We start from the raw sequence: 19,507 nt of genomic DNA, 5'->3' as shown, positions 1-19,507 counted from the left end.
AGTATCTCGGGGTCTTGTTCACGAGTGAGGGTAAGATGGAGTGGGAGATCGACAGGCGGATCGGTGCAGCTGCAGCAGTAAAGCAGGCGCTGCACCGGACCGTCTTGGTGAAGAGGGAGCTGAGCCGGAAGGCAAAGCTCTCAATTTACCACTCTGTCTACGTTCCTACCCTCACCTATGGTCACGAACTCTGGGTCGTGACCGAAAGGACAAGGTCGCGGCTACAAGCGGCCGACATGAGTTTCCTCCGTAGGGTGGCCGGGCTCAGCCTTAGAGATAGGGTAAGGAGCTCGGTCATCAGGAGCGAGCTTGGAGTCGAGCCGCTACTCCTTTGCGTCGAAAGGAGTCAGCTGAGGTGGTTCAGCATCTAATTAGGATGCCTCCTGGACGCCTCTCACTGGAGGTTTTCCAGGCACATCCAACTGGGAAGAGACCCCGGGGAAGACCCAGAAAACGCTGGAGGGATTATATCTCCCAGCTGGCCTGGGAACTCCTCGGGATCCTCCAGAATGAGCTAGAACATGTTGCCGGGGAGAGGGAGGTCTGGGTCAGCCTGCTTGGCCTGCTGCCACCGCGACCCGACCCCGGATAAGCGGAGGAAATGGATGGATGGATGGATGGATGGACTCAGCAAAGGGCAGATTTCTGCCAGGTGTGTCTGCGACAACCACAGCTGTAATGTGTAATGGAATTAATAAAACTCACAACTGGTCCAATTTCCTGTTGGGCTCTAAGACGTCGTAAAACACATTTCATTCAAACTCAAAAACAAGAGACGATGTAGGCAGCAAGCAGCTCGAAGTTATCGTGTAAGACGCAACATACAGTCAAACAAAAACAAAATTAAAATCAGTATTGTGTGAGTCACTGCAACCACCAGCAGTCTTTGATCATGCAGCCATAACTAGACCCCCTAAATATGATGCAGTCTGCTGCAGCAGAATGAGAGATTAGTGGATTTAGTGGATTAGTCACTCACACACAACCGATCGCATGATCCTCCTGACGGTGATAATGAGTGAAGGATCCGTCTCATTAAAGTTTGTCTCCCTCTGTCTTCTCCAGGGTCTTCTAGGAAAACCAGGTTTTCCAGGACCTCCAGGACTGCCGGTAAGAACCATCATAAACAGACAGATGTTCACATCAGGAGTTTGGAGATTCTCTCCAGTGTTGTTTGTTGAACATTCATCATGTGTGTTTTCTCAGGGACTCCCCGGACATGAAGGACCAATTGGTCTACCAGGACTCCCAGGATGCAACGGGACAAAGGTAGAAATGAGACTTTAATTCCCAGTTAATGTGGTCGTGCCGATAATTCCTATCATGAAGATGGACAGGAAGAAACACTTGTGTATCAACTACATATTTAATGTCTGCTGAGGTGACTAAATATAATAGAATAGGACCCAGAATCAAGCCCTGAGGTTCACCACAAGTAGGTTTTTACAGAAGATGAAATGAAACTACAAGTTTCATCTCTCAAAACGTGATGATTGAAGTTATTGAAGACTTGAGAAGGTGAAATACAACGACAACATTTCCAGACTTATCAAGGTTTAGATCCAGCGTCACAACGTCACAGATTGATCCAGAAGCTGTAATCCAAATAAAACCTCCTGAGGAGGATCCACACAAACACTGATGTATTGATTGGTTTCTTCCAGGGGGATGTTGGTTACCCAGGGTTCTCTGGGGTTCCAGGACCGGCCGGCCTTCTAGTAAGTCCCGCCTACTTCCTACGTCCTACATTTTAATTCTAATTAGCTCTGTGAAGCTAAAGCTAACTATGCTCATGTGTTTCAGGGTCGACAAGGACTGCAAGGTTTAAAGGTAAAAACCTGTTCACAGTCACACACTGTCATCTTAAAACCTTGTATCAAACCTGTTATTCAGTAGTTTGTTGCTATAAAATAAAAACCAAAAGTTCTTGAGCACATGCAGTTAATATCAATCAGAGAGCTAACAGCTAAGCTAGCTGCATAACTTCAAAGATCAGGAGTCAGAGTTACAGTTCATGTATTATTGTGATTTGTAGGAATGTATTTATATGTTTATACTAGTGCTGGGCAAGTTAACACGTTATTATCGCGTTAATGCATTCATTAATTGATGGCGACAATTATTTTATAGCGCGTTAACGCATTTTTTTATCTTGAAAGTCCGTGGAGGAAGTATTCAGCAGACTACGTTGATACAGCGTGTGGGAGAAGTAGAGAGAAACTAAAGCAAGACAAGCTAACAGATGCTACAGAGAAGTGGAGACAAACTGCAGCCGGTTAGAATACACGGCGTTACAACGTGCACCAGCTGTTGCTCTCCCTGCAGACTACGGGACATCGCTGCGGTCAACTCAGCAGACACTTACATGTTAGTGCACCTATATGCTGACATTCACGTGGCCGTGGCTCACTGGGTTAAGAGCGTTGTCTGCTAACTGCAAGGTCAACGGTTCGATCCTCGACTGGGACGTGTCACGTGTCGAAGTGTCCCTGAGCAACACACTGAACCCCTAACGGCTCCCCGGGTGCCTGTCATTGGCAGCCCACTGCTCCCTATATACAGGGATGGGTCAAATGCAGAGACAAATTTCCCCCTTAAAGGGATCAATATAGTATAATAAATTAAATTTAACGCATTCAAACGGCACAGGTCGGGAGCGAGCGAAGGACTTTGAAAGTTAGCGGAAAGATTAACGTGAGACAACATCCGGTTTCTTGCCAACAAAGTATGAATTATATTCACATTAAGTATAAAACATGCTGCATCTCGTGAGTTAAAGGGAAAATATACATATGATATAAGAATGATATAATATAAGAATGATCGCTACTGTGTAAAGAGAATACTGCTGTTAAAAAGCACCTGATGTGTTTAAAGTGTTTACAAACCGAATGTTATTGCCCTTTTGTTCATACAGCAGTACTTTAAAATAAAAGTGCACAATACACTACTTTATAATTCATTATTGATTAATCGTGATTAATCGCAAAAAATCCATGCGATTAATCGCGATTAAATATTTGAATCATTGCCCATCACTAGTTTATACAATTCAACTGTTTATGTTTCTGTTTTCAGGGACGCTCGTTCGTCTTTCCGTTCACTCAGGACATTAAAGGAGCAACAGGACCACAAGGACGAGATGGAGAAAATGTCAGTCGCCGCCTCACATTTTGTTATTCAGACTAGACGAATAATCTTCCTCAGTCTTTTGTGGTCTTGTGAGGAACACTCCCAATGACCTGTCTAGTCGTATCCCAGCATGCATTTCACATCAACCGGCAGTGATACAATTGTTAGAATTGTATTTATGTTATTGTGTCACCTAATTAGATTTTAAGATATTTCTAATGATGAATAAACTATTTAAGCAAACAAAATGATTATTACCTGTATGTTTTTTTAATGTAAACCAGTCCACAGAATGAACACAGCGGGCTGCCGTAGTGCCAAAAAAGGGATAGTAGTCTTTTTTCTGATTGGGTGTTTGTGTTGCAGGGGCTGAGTGGAGGTCCAGGTGGACCAGGCCTGCCAGGACCACCAGGATCCGCTGGACTTTTTGTACAATTCACATCTTAAAATTTCAAACATAATTAGATATATTTAACAATGGATTAACCAACTGACATCAGCTGTTTTTGAATTTTTTTAGGGAAGTCCAGGGTTGCCGGGGTTACCAGGAGAGAAGGTTAGCTGCAACGTGTTTTATTTTGATGTTCGGTCTTCATGCGGCAGTTTCCATTTCTTCAAGATAACACAAGTATAAGTTAATATCTTGTTTGCAGAAGATGAGAACCTAATCCTTGTTGGACTTTGGAATACTCTTTAATTAACACGTAAAGAACTTTATGAGTCAATAATCACGACTGATCTCCTCCGGATGTCTGACGTTCTGTTTCGTTCGGTCCTGATGATGCTGTGTTTCGGTTTCAGGGTCAAGAGGGTCTCAGTCCGGTGATACCGGGTCCCCGTGGACAGACGGTGAGCCAACTGGTCCGGATTGCAGCCTTATGCTAATGCTAAAGCTAATGCTAGTTCCTGGGTTCACTTTGTAGTTCACACTCTAATTGTAAATGTGAGACAATAAGACAAGCATTCAAATGTTTCTAATCTATGCACCATCATCATCATCATCATCATCATCATCATCATCAGCTGTGTTTGGTTTCAGGGTGATCATGGCCCATCGGGGATCCCTGGCCAGAAAGGAATTAAACTGTATGCTGAAGGACCCAAAGAACTGAAGGTCTGTCTGTCTGTCTCACCATCTGTCTGTCTGTTTGTCTCTACTGTCTCAACATCCCTCAGCCTGTTTTCACTCATATTTTGGTTGTTATATTTCAGGGAGAACCAGGTGAAGTTGGACTGAAAGGTTGCCTTGGACTTCCTGTAAGTCAAAGCCGTCTCTCAGTCCGACAACAGAATTATGAATATATCTCATCCACAATAGCAAATAAATAAACATATTGTTTATGGTTTTGACTGACTCTGTGTTATGACCAGAGAGTCAGGCTGATGTGTGCGTTTGTTTTCTCCTCCAGGGTGTGCCGGGTACACCGGGGGTTAAAGGACAAAAGGGCGGGCGAGGTGATCCTGGCTCACTAGTAAGAGAGACCGAGCACTGAATTATGATACCGTGGATCTATAATCAGAATTCACTTTAACTCATCACTAAAACAGAAACCTGTAAACAAGCAGTTATGGATCTGAAAGTTATATTTTTGCTGTTGTATATTTGATTTTGTGGTTGTGACCTGAACCTCCTCAGAAACCTGGACAGGTGTAATCCTGGTCTAACATCGGGGGCTTGGTGTTTGTGTTATAGGGTAAACCGGGGAAGGATGGAGTCCTTGGAGAGCTGGGAGAACAGGTAACAAGCTAAGCTAACAGGAACGCTAACCAACCATATACGTTACTACATGTTACGATATGATACGATACAGTACGGTACGAACCGTTGCGGTACGATATGATACGATGCGCTGTGTTGCATTACGGTACGTTATGTACGTTACGGTACATGCTTTAGAACGATAACAAAGCAGTAAAACAACAATCAAACTCACCAGTGTAGAAAGCCTGTAGAGACTTCAAACACTGATCACTGATTCTGGGCTGTAGACATGGAATTAACTCAAGCTGTGTGTCCTGCAGGGAGTCTCCGGGGATCGTGGGTTACTCGGTCCTCCAGGTATCGCAGGAGCCGCGGTGAGAACTGTATGAGGTACACGAAGTATTACTGCAGTAGTACACTCAGTACTGCGGCAGTGTTAATGGTGTTTTTACATTTTAGGGAGAGAAAGGTGATCGTGGTTTTCCAGGTCTTCTAGGAGAGGTGAGTCAGAAGTTTTGATAATTTTTTTAATTTTCTGCTGAGTAAAATGTTGACAGGAAGCATGGCCAGTTCTATCAAAATAAGAGCCAGCTTGACAAAAAAGAAAAGAAAACGCACACAGAACAGTTCAGCTGTGTGATGAAATATTGATTGGATCAGACAGTTCAACAAATGTCTCTGATCAGATCTGCAGCCGGCTGTCTTGAAAAGCTTCATTTGTGCTGAAGATACTGAATTAATCTCAAGTAGTCGTTTTAAAACTCATCGCAAAACCTTCCAACCTAAAAGTGATGTGAGTCGACATGAAATCTAGTCTTCTATGATGATGACGCTGTGGTTTACACTCAAAGTAAATGATTAAATATGATGTTTTTATCATTTTTACTTATTGAATGTTGAAGATAAATAGATGAATCCTCTGCAGTTCATTTATGAACCAGTAAACAGATGACGGTATGTTAATAAGTGGATCAACAGTTAACCAGACTTCAAATGGAGAAAACATCTGGCTATGAAATATTATTTACAGCAGTTTCTCAGGTATCAGGGGCCAAAAGAAGGGGGCGGGGCAATGGCACTGAGGGCGGGGCAACACTATACAATCTTCATGCTAAATATGTTGTTTGTGTTTTTATCAGACGGTTTTTAAGCACAGATTCCTGAAGGGCCAGCGTGGAGTCCCCGGGGTCCGCGGACCACAAGGAGTCCAGGGAGAACAAGGTAGTACAGAGATCAACAAGAAGGGTTTTAAAACGTTTTATAAAAATGTTGTAATTTCAAACCTTAGTTTTGCTCTTATTTATGGTCGGATGGTTTGTAGTTTTTATTGTAACAGGTTAAAACTTTCACATAAAGATTTGATTTTACGTGTGAGACTCAATTCATTTGATCTATAGAATAACTTTGTAAAAAAGCACAAAGCTCCTGAAGTCCGGTTCAATGCAACAAAATAAAGGTTTGTTTTGCTGAGTTTACTTTCATGTTCGTCTTATTTATGATATGAACTTGTTCATTCATCTCTTTTATCCTCAACCGTGCAGAAGCAAAGTTAAATGAATTACAAAGACAAATAAAAGGCTCAGAAAATGTTCTAGAATTAACCAATGAAATACAATCTGAGGTGTGAGTCTAACATGTGTGAGTCTATGAATGTAAAGATTAGATCAATTATTTGTGTCATTGTGAATAATGTTTTCATTTTATTTGTAAGCAGAAGCTTCGAACAGATTCTGGCAGAAAGAATATCTGTTTTATGGATCAGTTAGTATTAATAATTGGTAAATTAAATGCACCTCACTCTGATCTGATGGGTCATGTGATCAGTTAACTGTGATTTAATGTGATTAATTAGCACTCTTCCCTGCTTTCTTTCAGGACTCATTGGTTTTCCTGGACTGCAGGGCGAGTCAGGTACACTCCACCTCCTCTCTCTCAGTCAATGTTATTGATGAGTTAATGATCAAATTTCAATCAATAATCGATCATCAGACAGTATTCAATTAGATGATACGACCTCACAGGGGGCCCCATTGTATTTGAGGTATTTAAGTTTGGTAACATGCTTCAGTGAAGACTGTTCTTCATCCCTCGAGGTGTGGCACCCACTGGTCCACCGGGCCCCCAGGGGCCGCCCGGCTCATCCGGACCCAACGGACAACCGGGAGAGCTGGGGCCCCTCGTTTTTGGGCCCCCGGGAAAGACTGGAAACCCAGGAGCTCGTGGAGTTGAAGGAGAACCAGGAGAACCAGGAATACCAGGTGATGGAGGGTTTTGTTGTCCAGGTCCTGGAAGAACCTAAAGGTGTCTACACTTTTAACACATTTTATATTTAGGGCCCGAGCACCGACAACATCGGGCCGCGAGGTCCCTATTGAAACTGTAGGAATTATTATTATTATTATTCTCTCGAATGAATCGCCTTTTTGGGGGCTTTATCATGTCCGAAAACTCACCAAAGTCGGCATGCATATCAGGACTGCTGAAAAATTTGATATTTTATGGGTCCCACGCTCGAACATGAACAAATTGCTCGCTAGCGCCCCCTAGAATTTAGCCCCCTCATCCCGTATGTCCAATTAACTTTTACACAGGCATGCCACCAAATGAGGTCTACAAAAAAGCCTCTTGGACCCCTAAGCTCTGTCTACCAAAATGTTCCGCCATTTTGAATTTTGTGAAAAACCCATTTTTGCAACCTTCTCCAACACGCTGAGTCCGATTGCTACTAAATTTGCTGTGGATCAGTATTGGATCTATATAATAACATTGTATCAAAATATGTTTGATATCTCATTACGTTTAGAAGATATGGACCAATGAACTTCATAAGGCATGGCTTTGTTTTTCAATACTCATAACTTCAAAACCATCTAACCTATATTCGTGAAATTTGTCTCATATGTGCACATCGAATATTGTTACGTAGCCTACAATTTTCATTCCATTCATCCACTTGGGAGCGATACAGTAGTTAAGCCATTTTTGGCTTTTTTGTCAATTTTCATCGTTTTCAGACGTACTTTAACGAACCCGAAAGGACAAGGTCGCGGCTACAAGCGGCCGAAATGAGTTTCCTCCGTAGGGTGGCCGGGCTCAGCCTTAGAGATAGGGTAAGGAGCTCGGTCATCAGGAGGGAGCTTGGAGTCGAGCCGCTACTCCTTCGCGTCGAAAGGAGTCAGCTGAGGTGGTTCGGGCATCTAATTAGGATGCCTCCTGGACGCCTCCCACTGGAGGTTTTCCAGGCACGTCCAACTGGGAAGAGACCCCGGGGAAGACCCAGAACACGCTGGAGAGATTACATCTCCCAGCTGGCCTGGGAACGCCTCGGGATCCCCCAGAATGAGCTGGAACATGTTGCCGGTGAGAGGGAGGTCTGGGTCGGCCTGCTTGCCCTGCTGCCACCGCGACCCGACCCCGGATAAGCGGTGGAAAATGGATGGATGGATGGATTTAACGAACTCCTCCCACAGAATTCATGCGATCGACTTCAAATTTGGTCAAGATGATCTAAAGACATTAATGATGAAAAGGTTACTAAAATGGTCTACTGACATTGAACGACCTTCATTTTATGTGGAGCCCATTGCCGTGGCAACGCGTCATTCACCATGAAAAATTAAGCTAATTTTTCTGTGGCTCAGGATGTTCAGCAAGCCTTGTAACTTTGCACAGGTGTCATAGGTGATGTAAATAAATATTTCATATGGATTTTTGGCTTGACCGTTGAAAATTGCCTCGATAGCGCCCCCTACAAATATTCCAAAACGCAGCCCCAGCACTACGTTTGACATATATATATGATATTTGGTAGGGACATGTATCACATGGAGACTTCAAAGAAAGTCTCTTGGAACCATGCTCTAAAACCAGCAACCAACTCTCTTGGTTAAGGAGCAGTTTAAATGAGGTCACACGGTTAGCCTAGCTTAGCACAAAGACTATCAAAAGGAAAAATAATCCACCTTTTCAACAACTCAGTCATTTCTGATATCATTTTTCTTCTTCTTGTCAGAATTCCTGCCGGGAGACGCTGGTCCTCCAGGAGCTAAAGGTCCAAAAGGCCCGCTGGGATTCCCTGGAGTCAGAGGGGAGGAAGGACGGACGGGTGAGTGGGAGGAAGAAGGAGGAGGTGTGATGTCAGATCATATGATAATACGTGAAATATGATATTTTAGTCCAGTGATGCCATGTTTCTGTGGTCTGAACTTCACTCCGGGTTCAAGCTGCAGATTTAGAATGGGTGTTCTTAAGAAACAAAACAGAATAAGACTTGTGGTGTGTTGATAACGTGTTGAAAGTGTAATTGATTGATTGTTTTTGGTCAGGTGAGAAGGGTGAGGTGTGTTCGGACTGTCCGCTTATTCCTGGCCCCCCGGCACCTCCAGGTAAACCCGGAGAGCCAGGTGAACACGGGGCGAAAGGTAAGAACTACACCTGAGTCAGTGATGTTTCACTCTGATTATTTTAGCTATTGATTGAACAACTGACGTCAGCACCGTTATATACAAATAAAAATCATTCTATGAGTTTTACGTTGTTATTTAATTTCCAAAAAGTTGTTTTAAACAGAAGACACAATATCAAGATAATAGGAATGACAAAATGTTGACTTAATATTGTTACAGAATAATGAAACCCGTTCAAAGTGACCAGACCAGCAGACAGCAGGATCTGATCTAGCATCAGATTCAGTGTTAAGTAGGCGAGCAGGTAGAACTCACCTGTCTGTCTCTGTGATGTCATTCTATTTCCAGGATCAGTCGGCTTTCCAGGACCCAAAGGTCACAAAGGGGTCAAAGGTGTTGGAGGACCAGCTGGTCCACAGGTGAGCTCACAGATCACCTGCATGAACTCTTGTATCACAGAGGACAACTGTAGTTGTGTTGTTAATAACCACCTCCGTTATTCTGATTATCCCCTCACATCGGAATACTTTTGAGAAAAAAGAAAAAGATATGTCTGGTCTTCAGTGGTACATTTTACAGGTAACGTTCATTAGTTCGATTTCAAAGTCTAGCTGCTGACTTGGGCCAATATACAGTAGTTTTAAACATATAATCTAAAAATGTCTAAATCACAATATCAATATATAGTATTGTGTATAAAATACAAAATAGGCTATTATATTAAAACCACAATATCAGTGTATATATATATATATATATATATATATACAGTATTTATAGAACAAGATGCCTCTCATATATCTCAGAATACCAATAGATTTACTTTAATATATATCCAATAATACAAAATACCATCTCTATACAATGTATCATTATTCATATGAAGAACGTGTCTCTCTGTTTCTGTTGTTGCCCACGATATCTGGATGTTTACAGTCGCTATGGCAACAAGTAACAGCTGCTGCTAGCTTATAGCGTTTATAGCTTTAGCTCAACCGTCCATTTGTGATATGACATAAATGAATAAAATCAGCAACAACCATCAACAGTCGAACCCCCCAGGACTTTAACAAATGTGTTTCAACAGGTTGAAATATATGAATTATAAAAAATGAAAGCTTAAATCCCTCTCATCTCTGATTAATTAAGCGAAGCACAATAATTTAAACACATTAACAGACTAATGACACTAATAGTAACATATAGAAGTGATGTTTAAAAACCTTGTGTGTAAATATCAAACTTATGAGGAAGACTTTGTCTGAGTTTAGTTCCAGTAGTCACATATATTGAAACAGGACTAATGACACTGCTGCATATTTCTGTTGTTCTGGGTTTAGGGGTCCTTTGGTGGTCCTGGCCTCCCAGGGACCCCAGGACCAGTTGGTGACCCTGGGATCATGCAGAGGGTCGGGCAGAAGGGTGAGGAGGGGGACCGGGGCCAGCCGGGACCTCCGGGTTCAGAGGGGAGAGACGGATCTTCAGGATTTACAGGACCCAAAGGTGTTCTGGGACAAAAAGGAAACCCTGTGAGTATCAGAGACCTCGTCCAGAGAGACGGTCTAGGGGTGATATTTTAGAAGATGCTGGTTCTCCCTTTAATGCTGCTCTCAGGGTCCTCTGGGGCCAAAAGGTGACAGGGGCCCCCTCGGTGAGACTGGTTCCAGAGGACTAACAGGACAGGTGGGACCTCCGGGACCACCTGAAATTGGGGATCCAGGACCTCCAGGATATAAAGGCAATGTGGGGGTTCTGGGACCGCGAGGAGATCCTGGGAAGCCAGGTGAGACTGCGGGGGGGGTTCAAGTAATAATTTGTGTCCGAACCACAGTGGTTCAGACCAATCAAAGTCTTGTGAGGAGCCACTGGCAGCTAGGGACGGGGCTTAAGTGTGTGTTCTACACAACAATGGCAGCTCCTGAAGAGGTTAGCGTAGATGCTAATAGCATCAGTTCTATCACAGATGGAGGGTATTTCTTCACTGAAGGCTTTTCTTCATGGAACATGGTCTTCTTACTCAGTAAGAGTTATATTGACAGATGGTTCATCCAATCACCTGCCAAGCCCTTTTCCAATGAGGTCTTCTCAGATGGTTCAGTGGAATAAACCATATGGAGTTTTGTGAACGCTTGATGACGTTTTGAAAGATTGTTTTGACAAAGCTGACTAACTTCTGAACTCTGCAGAAACCTCACAATGTATTTATAATAAAGAAAATGTAGCTGTGAGACAGTGGTGATTGTATCAGAACCAACAAGTTCAACAGTCATAAAGTTAAACTTTAAACACATTTCTGAAGAGTCATAATCAGCCTTCATCAGTGACTCTGAGGTTAAAGGAACTCTGTTTGTTCATTCAGGTGAAAAAGGTTCTCCAGGTGAAATCACAATCTCTTCAGGAGATCCTGGACAGAAAGGAGAGAAAGGTGTATCTGGAAACCCCGGACCTGAAGGTGAGACGAGTCCAGCTTCTAGCGTCTCGTCCTTCTTTGGTGAAATTCAGACTTTAGAACCAGAATGTCTGACTCACCTGTTGTCTCTGCTGGTCTCAGGTATGACAGGACTTCCAGGTGTTCTGGGATATGTCGGTCCAAGGGGAGAGAAGGGAGATGAAGGATTTTCCGTCCAGGGGCCTCCAGGCTTTCCAGGGGTCAAAGGTTAGCATTGAATAAAACAGCCAGCTGAGGGTTTAAAGAAGATGATAAGTATATGTAATGCTTTTATTTTTCTCTGGCTCAGGACTCAAGGGCCCCCCAGGAGCTCTAGGTGTACCAAATTTTGGTGTTAAGGGACGGGCGGGGCCATCAGGCCCCCCAGGGATGCCGGGCACCAAGGTAACGTGGACCCGTACAGACAGGAAGTCCTCCGCATGAAGAAAGTAAAGGTTCAGACAGAACACAGAGAATTAAGGATCTCATTAGTATGTCGATTATTATTATTATATATCACCGGTATTATTTTTATTATGGGAGCAGCAGTAGAGGAAAATGTAACATTTTAATTTTTGTTTTTGTTTTTGTTTTTGTTTTTATTTTTATTTTTATTTTTTCTTTACTTAGTTATATTTTATCTATTTATTTCATTCAAATACTTTTGTTTGGTCAGAGAGAGCACAATTACATACAAAGTAAACAGAACGATGTAATTAGACGTGACGTGTCTTGTGACATCATCATACTTCCTGTTTTGTTTCTCATCCTGCGGTGGTTCGTTTCATGTCGGTCTCTGTGGTCATAGGGAAGCAGAGGTATCGGTTTCCCAGGTCAGCAGGGTCAGTCGGGCCCCCAGGGGGAAGATGGCTCTGTGGGGCCCCAAGGAAACCTCGGACCCCAAGGACTAGATGGAGTTCCAGGACCTCCAGGACAAGACGGACCACCCGGACCCAAAGGTATCCCTAATTTAAGATCTGATAGACCTGAGGTTTGAAAATACCTCTCAAGTGAACTGAAAATATGTCTCTCAGGTCGTAGTGGTCTGGATGGTTTACCTGGTCCTGGTGGTTCTGTTGGACCGTGTTTACCTGGATCTCCTGGACGTGAAGGAGAGCGGGGACGGATTGGCATCATCGGATTCACAGGTAACATCTGTACAAGCTAACAAGGAGGAACTTAGGAGCTTTTCTGTAAAGTTCTGAACCTTCATTTCCTGAGCAGACACTTTGTACGATTTGGATACTCACCTGTCCCTCAGTCAAACAGGTATATTGTCTTGCAGGGATGCGGGGCCCAAAGGGTGACAGGGGCGACCATGGCCGACCAGGCGTTGGGGCTCTGGGGCCTCAGGGGTCTTACGGGGTTCCCGGGTTTGATGGAACTCCGGGGTCAGTCGGAGAAGTTGGACTGAAGGGCCCGAGAGGGACCAATGGGGAGCCAGGAAGCACAGGTAAGAAGGCGTGGCCACACCTGCTCCTCCTGATACACACTTTGAACCACAGACATTCACACATATGTGTTTTAGGTATCAGAGGAGACGTGGGTCCCCTAGGAGCCCTCGGGAGTCCAGGGGATGATGGGAAACCAGGAGAGACTGGACGACCAGGAACCAAAGGTTTCAATCAATCAATCAATCAATCAATTAATCAATTAATCAGTTCTGTCTGACTGTAACTGTCTATGACCTGTCTGTCTGTCAGGTCAGGTGGGTGTAGATGGGGTCAGTGGTTCTCAGGGGCCTCAGGGGCCCCAGGGGGACAGAGGAGAAACTGGACCAAAAGGATTCCAGACAGCTGTGGAGGTGTACGGAGATCCTGGAGACCCTGGAGACCCTGGTACTTTATTCTAAAACTGTTAGATGTTTTACGTCGGTGATCCTCAGGGTTCTATTCTGGGCCCCAATACTTTAACTCTGTCCCTTACATATTGCCACCGTAAGCAGCAGGTTAGCTTAGCTTGGCATAAAGACTGGAAACAAGAGGAAACTTCTGCCCTGGCTCAGTCCAAAGGGTAATTGTTGTAGTTGTATGTCAGACAAAAAAACTAAATGGGAACCACGGTTAGAAATCATTTGAGCTATACCTTCAAATACATATACTCCAGGTGTATTGTTCTACCTGTCTGTGACCTTTTTAGGCTGTTTCCTGTCTCACCCTCAGGGCCCACAGGTTTCACTGGTAGTAAAGGAGAAAGGGGCCTCCCTGGGCCACAGGGCCTTGACGGCAGAACCGGTAGACTTGGAGATGGCGGACCGCAAGGTGACCACAACAAACTGAGTATCTAGTCTTCCTGAAAGATATGACAAGTCCTGAGTGATGAGTTCTTATTTATGTGACTGTCAAATCCTATTTATAGACTTAATGGATGTTTGTGTGTCTGTCAGGACCTCCTGGAGACACCGGCAGAGATGGAGAGAGAGGTCCTCCTGGTCCTTGTGGACTCAACGGTAACCAAGGAGAGATGGGGAAGCCAGGTAACGTTCCCCCTCAAGACAAATATGATCTTTATCTTGGGTTGTTGATCAGCTTCAGTGAGTTTATACTGATCCACCTGCTGGAAATGGACCTATCATTTAATTATTCATCATTAATTATATAGATTAAAGACTCTGCAGCAACACTAAAGCTTGTGAAAGAACAACTTCAGCTGTCTGTTTTCTGTCCAGGTTTTAAAGGTGGGAAAGGTTGTACAGGGCCTTGTGGGAAACCTGGATCAGATGGAATACCAGGACCAGGAGGACTTAAAGGTTCTAAAGGAGAAACAAGTCCACCTGGACCCGGATCAAAAGGACCTCCAGGAGAGAAGGTATCAGGTTTTTTATCAATAGTGCCAGTTTAACAAATTACTCCACAAGAATGTTATCAGCAGTTATGAATTCTGTCAGACGAACCAGGTTGATTAGCCTAAAATGTGTGCTCGTTAAACTAGAGGTCAAGCTAATATAGTTAGTTGCAGAAAAGGGATGTGATTGGGTATCGATATTCGAGGTATATCCTATAACAAATCATTTTAACGTCCTTGTACCCTTTACCTCAGTGGTTCTCAACTGGTCTGGCTGCGGGACCCACCATCACCCCTTAATGGCAAGCTGCGACCCACGACCCAAACTATATATAGAATTTGGGTATATCTATATTCAAGAAGTCTAGTAGTAGTAACGTCTCTGTGTAGTAAACAACTGCCAAATCAAAGAAAGTACAATTATATTCAATTATATTTTAACTAATATTATTCAAATTTTTCAAATGTAACTGGATGGATTATAAATAATACATAGAAATACATGAATAAATGTTCTTCTCATTTTAAGTAAAATAACGGCTGGATTAAAAAATAAATTACGTAACGAAATTCATTTTAGAAAAATAATTTTCACTGAATTACCCTGCAGCTTTAAACTCAGTTCATTCAGGGTGAAGTGATGAAGCCACAATATTATATTTTCCTCATCTTCTAAAAAGAGAAATTAGTGTTGGAAGAATTCACCTCTATGAGTCTGTCCAGTCAGAGTCTAATGACTCTGGTCTCTCTGGCCATTCTTCTCTTTTAGAAATCGTCCTATGATTTGACTTTTACAACTCACACTTCAACAGTCCTGCTCTGCTGTCTATTATCCTCGTCTCTCCCCCGTGTGTCACGGTGTGTGTACATCTCACTGAGTCAGGAAACTTGTCAGAATGGCCATATTTGATTGGCTGAGCTGCATCACGTGATGTGATTCACAACGCACTGGTCGGTGTTTTTCCTGCACCGCTGAACAAGTGCCGTAAATGCTAGAATAACTCCGCTGCATAAAAAATGCACTTCAAAAATAAAATCACATTTATTTTTTTATTTATTTTATTTGTTATTTTTTTGTCAGGCAAAGGCCCGCGACCCACTTTTGGGTCGCAACCGACCAGTTGAGAATCACTGCTTTACCTGATATCCTTTGTAGCGTGAGCGGATCCTGCCCCGGGGAAAGCACCTAACACGGTGGTAACTCCGTCGGTAATCCGACCAACCTTCGTGGGCTAGTGTCCCACAGAGATGTCAGAAAAATAGCTGTATGAATTCATGATATATCTTCTGTTATACATTTATACAGACAAGAATAGAATGTCTTCTCCTCCTGGGTCCTCCTCTCAGGGAAATCCAGGATGTTCAGGAGCACCAGGTACAAAGGGGGAACTGGGAGACATTGGAAACTTTGGTCCCCCAGGAGCCTGTGGCCCCTGTGGCCCCAAAGGACATCCTGGACCCCAAGGATGCAGAGGTATGATTCATTACAGTTTATACATCATCTACTGAGCAGCCAGCGGACAGTTTTTCTCTGAAAGCAACACAATCTGTCTCCTTGTGTGTCCTCATCAGGTCCTCCTGGGACTCCTGGTGAAAAGGGTTGTGATGGTCCTTCGGGGGAAAATGGCCCTCCAGGACCCACCGGCCTCACAGGTACATAACCCACAGTGACAGTAGTATTAATGCCATCAGTATTACAGTACTAATGTACTTTAAATACTTTAATGTCTCTGTTGACAGCTCTACCGTCTGTCTTTCCTCTCAGTCGGTTAATTAGGAATTTCATTTTTTAGGTACCAAGGGGGCTCCTGGAGTTCCTGGTCCAGCTAGTCCCAGAGGAAACCAGGGACAGGACGGGATACCTGGACCTCCTGGAGAGAAAGGAGCAATGGGAGGTAGGAGACCTGAATCTGATTGGATTGTGATCAGCCACTATCTTCATTCTGTTTGGTTTTGTTGTACACAATTTAGGTTTCAGATCCAGCTCATAACCAAAGCCTGATGGTGGTCTGATTGGCTGGATTGGTTTTCTTTCCCCAGCTCCTGGAACCGGGACCCGGGGCCCAGATGGGAAGACGGGTCCACCTGGTGAGTCCTCAGGTGTGATTATGAGTTTATTTCAGGCTGAATTAAAGAAGAGGAAAATAAAACACACCCTCCACCTCCTCTGGTCTCCTCAGGGTATCCTGGGGAGCAGGGTCCTCCTGGTGTCTGTGGTCCACCTGGTCCCCATGGTCCTGGGGGAAACCCAGGTTGTCCTGGTCCTCCTGGACCTCCTGGTCCTCCTGGTTGTGCCGGCAAGGAGGGAGTCTGCATTGAAGGAAGCAAAGGAGAAAATGGACTGCCTGGAGGACAAGGACCAAAAGGTTATGAGACACGTTGAGATAATAAATGAAATAATGATTTGACAGAACAATCTCACCACAAGGTCCATGTGGTAGCTGCTCTCGATCTTTAGATGTTGATGTTTAAATTCCCATTCCTCTCAGCACTATTAAATATGTTAACAATTATTGGATTGATTGTGATGAAATGTGGAAATCAAGGTAGCCCCGCCCTAAAGCATCCCCTGCTTTATGGTCTGTTTGACTCTAAATGGACCATAATGTACTAAATGAACATCATGCTGTATTGAAGAAGACTTGAAACTAGAGATTGAGACCATAAACTCATGTTTACAATGTTTACTGAGGTAATAAATCAAGAGAGAAGTAGAGTCATTTTCTCATAGACTTCTATACACCCAGAGGAGTCGCCCCCTGCAGCTCTCTTAAACTCTAGCCCTATTTTTAGGCCTCTGCTCGAAAATGGCATACCCATACTAAAGAGACTTCAATTCTGTAACTACAAGGTCTATTTTAATAATGTTTGATGCTATAATCAGGTAACACTTGTGAGATTGTTCAGATGGGTAAATATTGTGTATATGTTGCTGGTTAATATAGTACATGAAGATATTACACAGCTCAAATTGAAAATATTCAGGTTCGCCTGAAAAAAAAAACTTTTATTAATATTATTTTTTTGAAATAATGCCGCTGAGAGCCTAAAAACTCTCCCAAATCATAGCACAACTGATCAGTAGTCGTAGAATAACGTTTGGCTGCGATAAAGTGAAGAATAAGAGGCTTTTAGTACAGAGAGGTCACGCGAGGTCGTCATTTTGGAACCAGCTGTTGCAGCTCTTACATTGTACTTTTATATACTATATAACTATATATTTCACTTTTTTTATCACTCATATTATTCAATACATCCAAATACAGCCGTTTGGCATCATTTTGAGAGCCAGGGTCCTCTCAGAGCCTGTTTCTGGCTCTCATCTATGGGATTTTCTTGTCTGAATTCCAGTTCCTGTGTGTGTATGGGGCTCTAGCTCAGCCTATCATCGGTCGATTTCAGTCAATGAGCCCGCCTTCGACGCGCCAGAGTCTCAGGAAGGCGGGCGTCGAAGCCGGGTGTTGATTGACAGAATTTTCAGCGAGTAAAGATGCAAAGAGTGTGAGCGTAAAATTCCATTCGCCAAAAGTCTGACCACACACTCACGGGTCCAGCAAGTTAGATTGACCCCCCTTCTACAGGAAACAGATGAAAAACAGACAGGATGCAGTTGCCAACAATGTTTCTAGCTTTGAACCGGATAATTTTCGCCGTTATTTTTGTGATTTCTTCATAAAGGTAAGCAAATACCAACGATTGTTTCCGGTGAAGGGAACTGTTGTGTTGCCGTTGTTGGCTCACAGCTTTGTAGTGGTTTCACGGAGAGAAAAACCGAAGGCATTTATGCGTTCTGCGTGGAATGCTAATGCTAGGCGATGTATTGATTAGCAGTGTAGCAGTTAGCATGGTGTTCAAATATCGAAGCTAAATAGCCGATTTGTGGCCACAAATTCGTGGTTTTATGCCACATTTTCCAGTTGCTTATACTAGTAGTGTATAGTTGTGTTTGGAGTGTGTAAAAAGTGACTTATATGATAGTGTTGCCCATACGTTGCTGTTTAATCCGGTATATGAAATGTACACATGTACAATATTGGCTATCAATATGAGCATTTTATGGACGATATTTGCTACCCCCCCTAAGCCCGAGAACCCCCACATTTGGGGGCGTCGTGTGCAAGACACATGAAGCTCTGGCTTCACTTCAAGAACCAGAAGTTGCCGCCTGGTCCCAATGCACTGCTAGGTGTGAAAACGTCTGACATCAGCCTCAGCTGTACTTTGATGTTGACTCAGAGGTCTCTTTCACACCTGCAGTTTAATTCAGTAGATCTGGACTTCCACTGTTTCCGCTTACATAAATCAGACAATCGCAAATCAACATCTGCATACAAAGACAGGTAAACTATATCCAACTAGAGTCCTTTATATACGAGGCTCTGAATAAAGATTAAAAGAACACAGCTGCTGAATTACCTTCACTGAAATGTTTCTGTAGTCATGTATAATAACCAAGTCTCTGTCGCTGTAGGTCCGGCAGGCTTTCGGGGTCCTCCTGGTCCTCCAGGTCCTGGTTTTAAAGGAGAGAAGGGATCTAAAGGAGCAACAGGTTTCCAAGGACCACCTGGTTACCCTGGTGACCCTGGCCCTCGAGGCAAACCGGTCAGCACATTCTACAGCTCTAAAGTACCACAGAAATGCAACTGAATCTATAGATGTAGATGTGCTTCAGCTAATACATCTCACTGTATCTGCATGTGTCTGTCAGGGTTGATCCTTTTTTGAGTTTTTGATATGAGGCTCTTTTGCATTAAAAAGGGTCTTTGAGCCGCGCAACCCTTTTGTGAATTTGCCACTCAGAATCCAACTCATCTTAGACCTTAGATCCTGGACTGGAAGTATCTCGTCAATGCTCTCTAAGTAAAAGTATTTCTAAATAATCTTTGACTGGAAGCATCAAGTAACGTTTGATTAAATCGTCACTTAAAAACACATCTGAGGGAGTTTATTTAAAACAGTTGTTGTGGTTGAAAGGGTGAAGACAGACCACCAGGCCCTCGAGGACTTGAAGGCCAGATGGGACCCACTGGTGTCACAGGACCTGTTGGTAAGAAC

At 43.5% G+C, this 19,507-nt stretch overlaps 1 protein-coding gene across 1 annotated transcript in view; it reads left to right on the top strand.

Moving 5' to 3' along the window:
• The window catches only part of col4a3 (collagen, type IV, alpha 3), a 37,371-nt gene that overhangs the window by 13,889 nt on the left and 3,975 nt on the right, over window positions 1-19,507 (top strand). The window contains exons 5-44 of the mRNA XM_076082772.1: window positions 1,066-1,110; window positions 1,207-1,269; window positions 1,665-1,718; window positions 1,804-1,830; window positions 3,079-3,153; window positions 3,499-3,561; window positions 3,653-3,688; window positions 3,934-3,981; window positions 4,172-4,246; window positions 4,345-4,389; window positions 4,542-4,604; window positions 4,826-4,870; window positions 5,155-5,208; window positions 5,294-5,335; window positions 5,974-6,055; window positions 6,710-6,745; window positions 6,928-7,092; window positions 8,847-8,939; window positions 9,160-9,255; window positions 9,589-9,659; window positions 10,581-10,769; window positions 10,855-11,023; window positions 11,600-11,692; window positions 11,792-11,896; window positions 11,979-12,073; window positions 12,477-12,627; window positions 12,703-12,816; window positions 12,954-13,121; window positions 13,197-13,286; window positions 13,372-13,506; window positions 13,831-13,929; window positions 14,055-14,144; window positions 14,337-14,476; window positions 15,800-15,926; window positions 16,025-16,105; window positions 16,246-16,347; window positions 16,493-16,540; window positions 16,633-16,818; window positions 18,924-19,054; window positions 19,427-19,499. Coding sequence (XP_075938887.1) covers window positions 1,066-1,110; window positions 1,207-1,269; window positions 1,665-1,718; window positions 1,804-1,830; window positions 3,079-3,153; window positions 3,499-3,561; window positions 3,653-3,688; window positions 3,934-3,981; window positions 4,172-4,246; window positions 4,345-4,389; window positions 4,542-4,604; window positions 4,826-4,870; window positions 5,155-5,208; window positions 5,294-5,335; window positions 5,974-6,055; window positions 6,710-6,745; window positions 6,928-7,092; window positions 8,847-8,939; window positions 9,160-9,255; window positions 9,589-9,659; window positions 10,581-10,769; window positions 10,855-11,023; window positions 11,600-11,692; window positions 11,792-11,896; window positions 11,979-12,073; window positions 12,477-12,627; window positions 12,703-12,816; window positions 12,954-13,121; window positions 13,197-13,286; window positions 13,372-13,506; window positions 13,831-13,929; window positions 14,055-14,144; window positions 14,337-14,476; window positions 15,800-15,926; window positions 16,025-16,105; window positions 16,246-16,347; window positions 16,493-16,540; window positions 16,633-16,818; window positions 18,924-19,054; window positions 19,427-19,499 — 3,664 coding nt within the window. The remainder of the gene's footprint in view (window positions 1-1,065; window positions 1,111-1,206; window positions 1,270-1,664; window positions 1,719-1,803; window positions 1,831-3,078; window positions 3,154-3,498; window positions 3,562-3,652; window positions 3,689-3,933; window positions 3,982-4,171; window positions 4,247-4,344; window positions 4,390-4,541; window positions 4,605-4,825; window positions 4,871-5,154; window positions 5,209-5,293; window positions 5,336-5,973; window positions 6,056-6,709; window positions 6,746-6,927; window positions 7,093-8,846; window positions 8,940-9,159; window positions 9,256-9,588; window positions 9,660-10,580; window positions 10,770-10,854; window positions 11,024-11,599; window positions 11,693-11,791; window positions 11,897-11,978; window positions 12,074-12,476; window positions 12,628-12,702; window positions 12,817-12,953; window positions 13,122-13,196; window positions 13,287-13,371; window positions 13,507-13,830; window positions 13,930-14,054; window positions 14,145-14,336; window positions 14,477-15,799; window positions 15,927-16,024; window positions 16,106-16,245; window positions 16,348-16,492; window positions 16,541-16,632; window positions 16,819-18,923; window positions 19,055-19,426; window positions 19,500-19,507) is intronic.

Source organism: Anarhichas minor, unplaced genomic scaffold, assembly GCF_050575085.1.
Source record: "Anarhichas minor isolate MPS153535 unplaced genomic scaffold, ASM5057508v1 ptg000102l, whole genome shotgun sequence".
Taxonomy (NCBI): Eukaryota; Metazoa; Chordata; class Actinopteri; order Perciformes; family Anarhichadidae; genus Anarhichas; species Anarhichas minor.
This window is presented reverse-complemented; position numbering and strand designations above follow the sequence as displayed.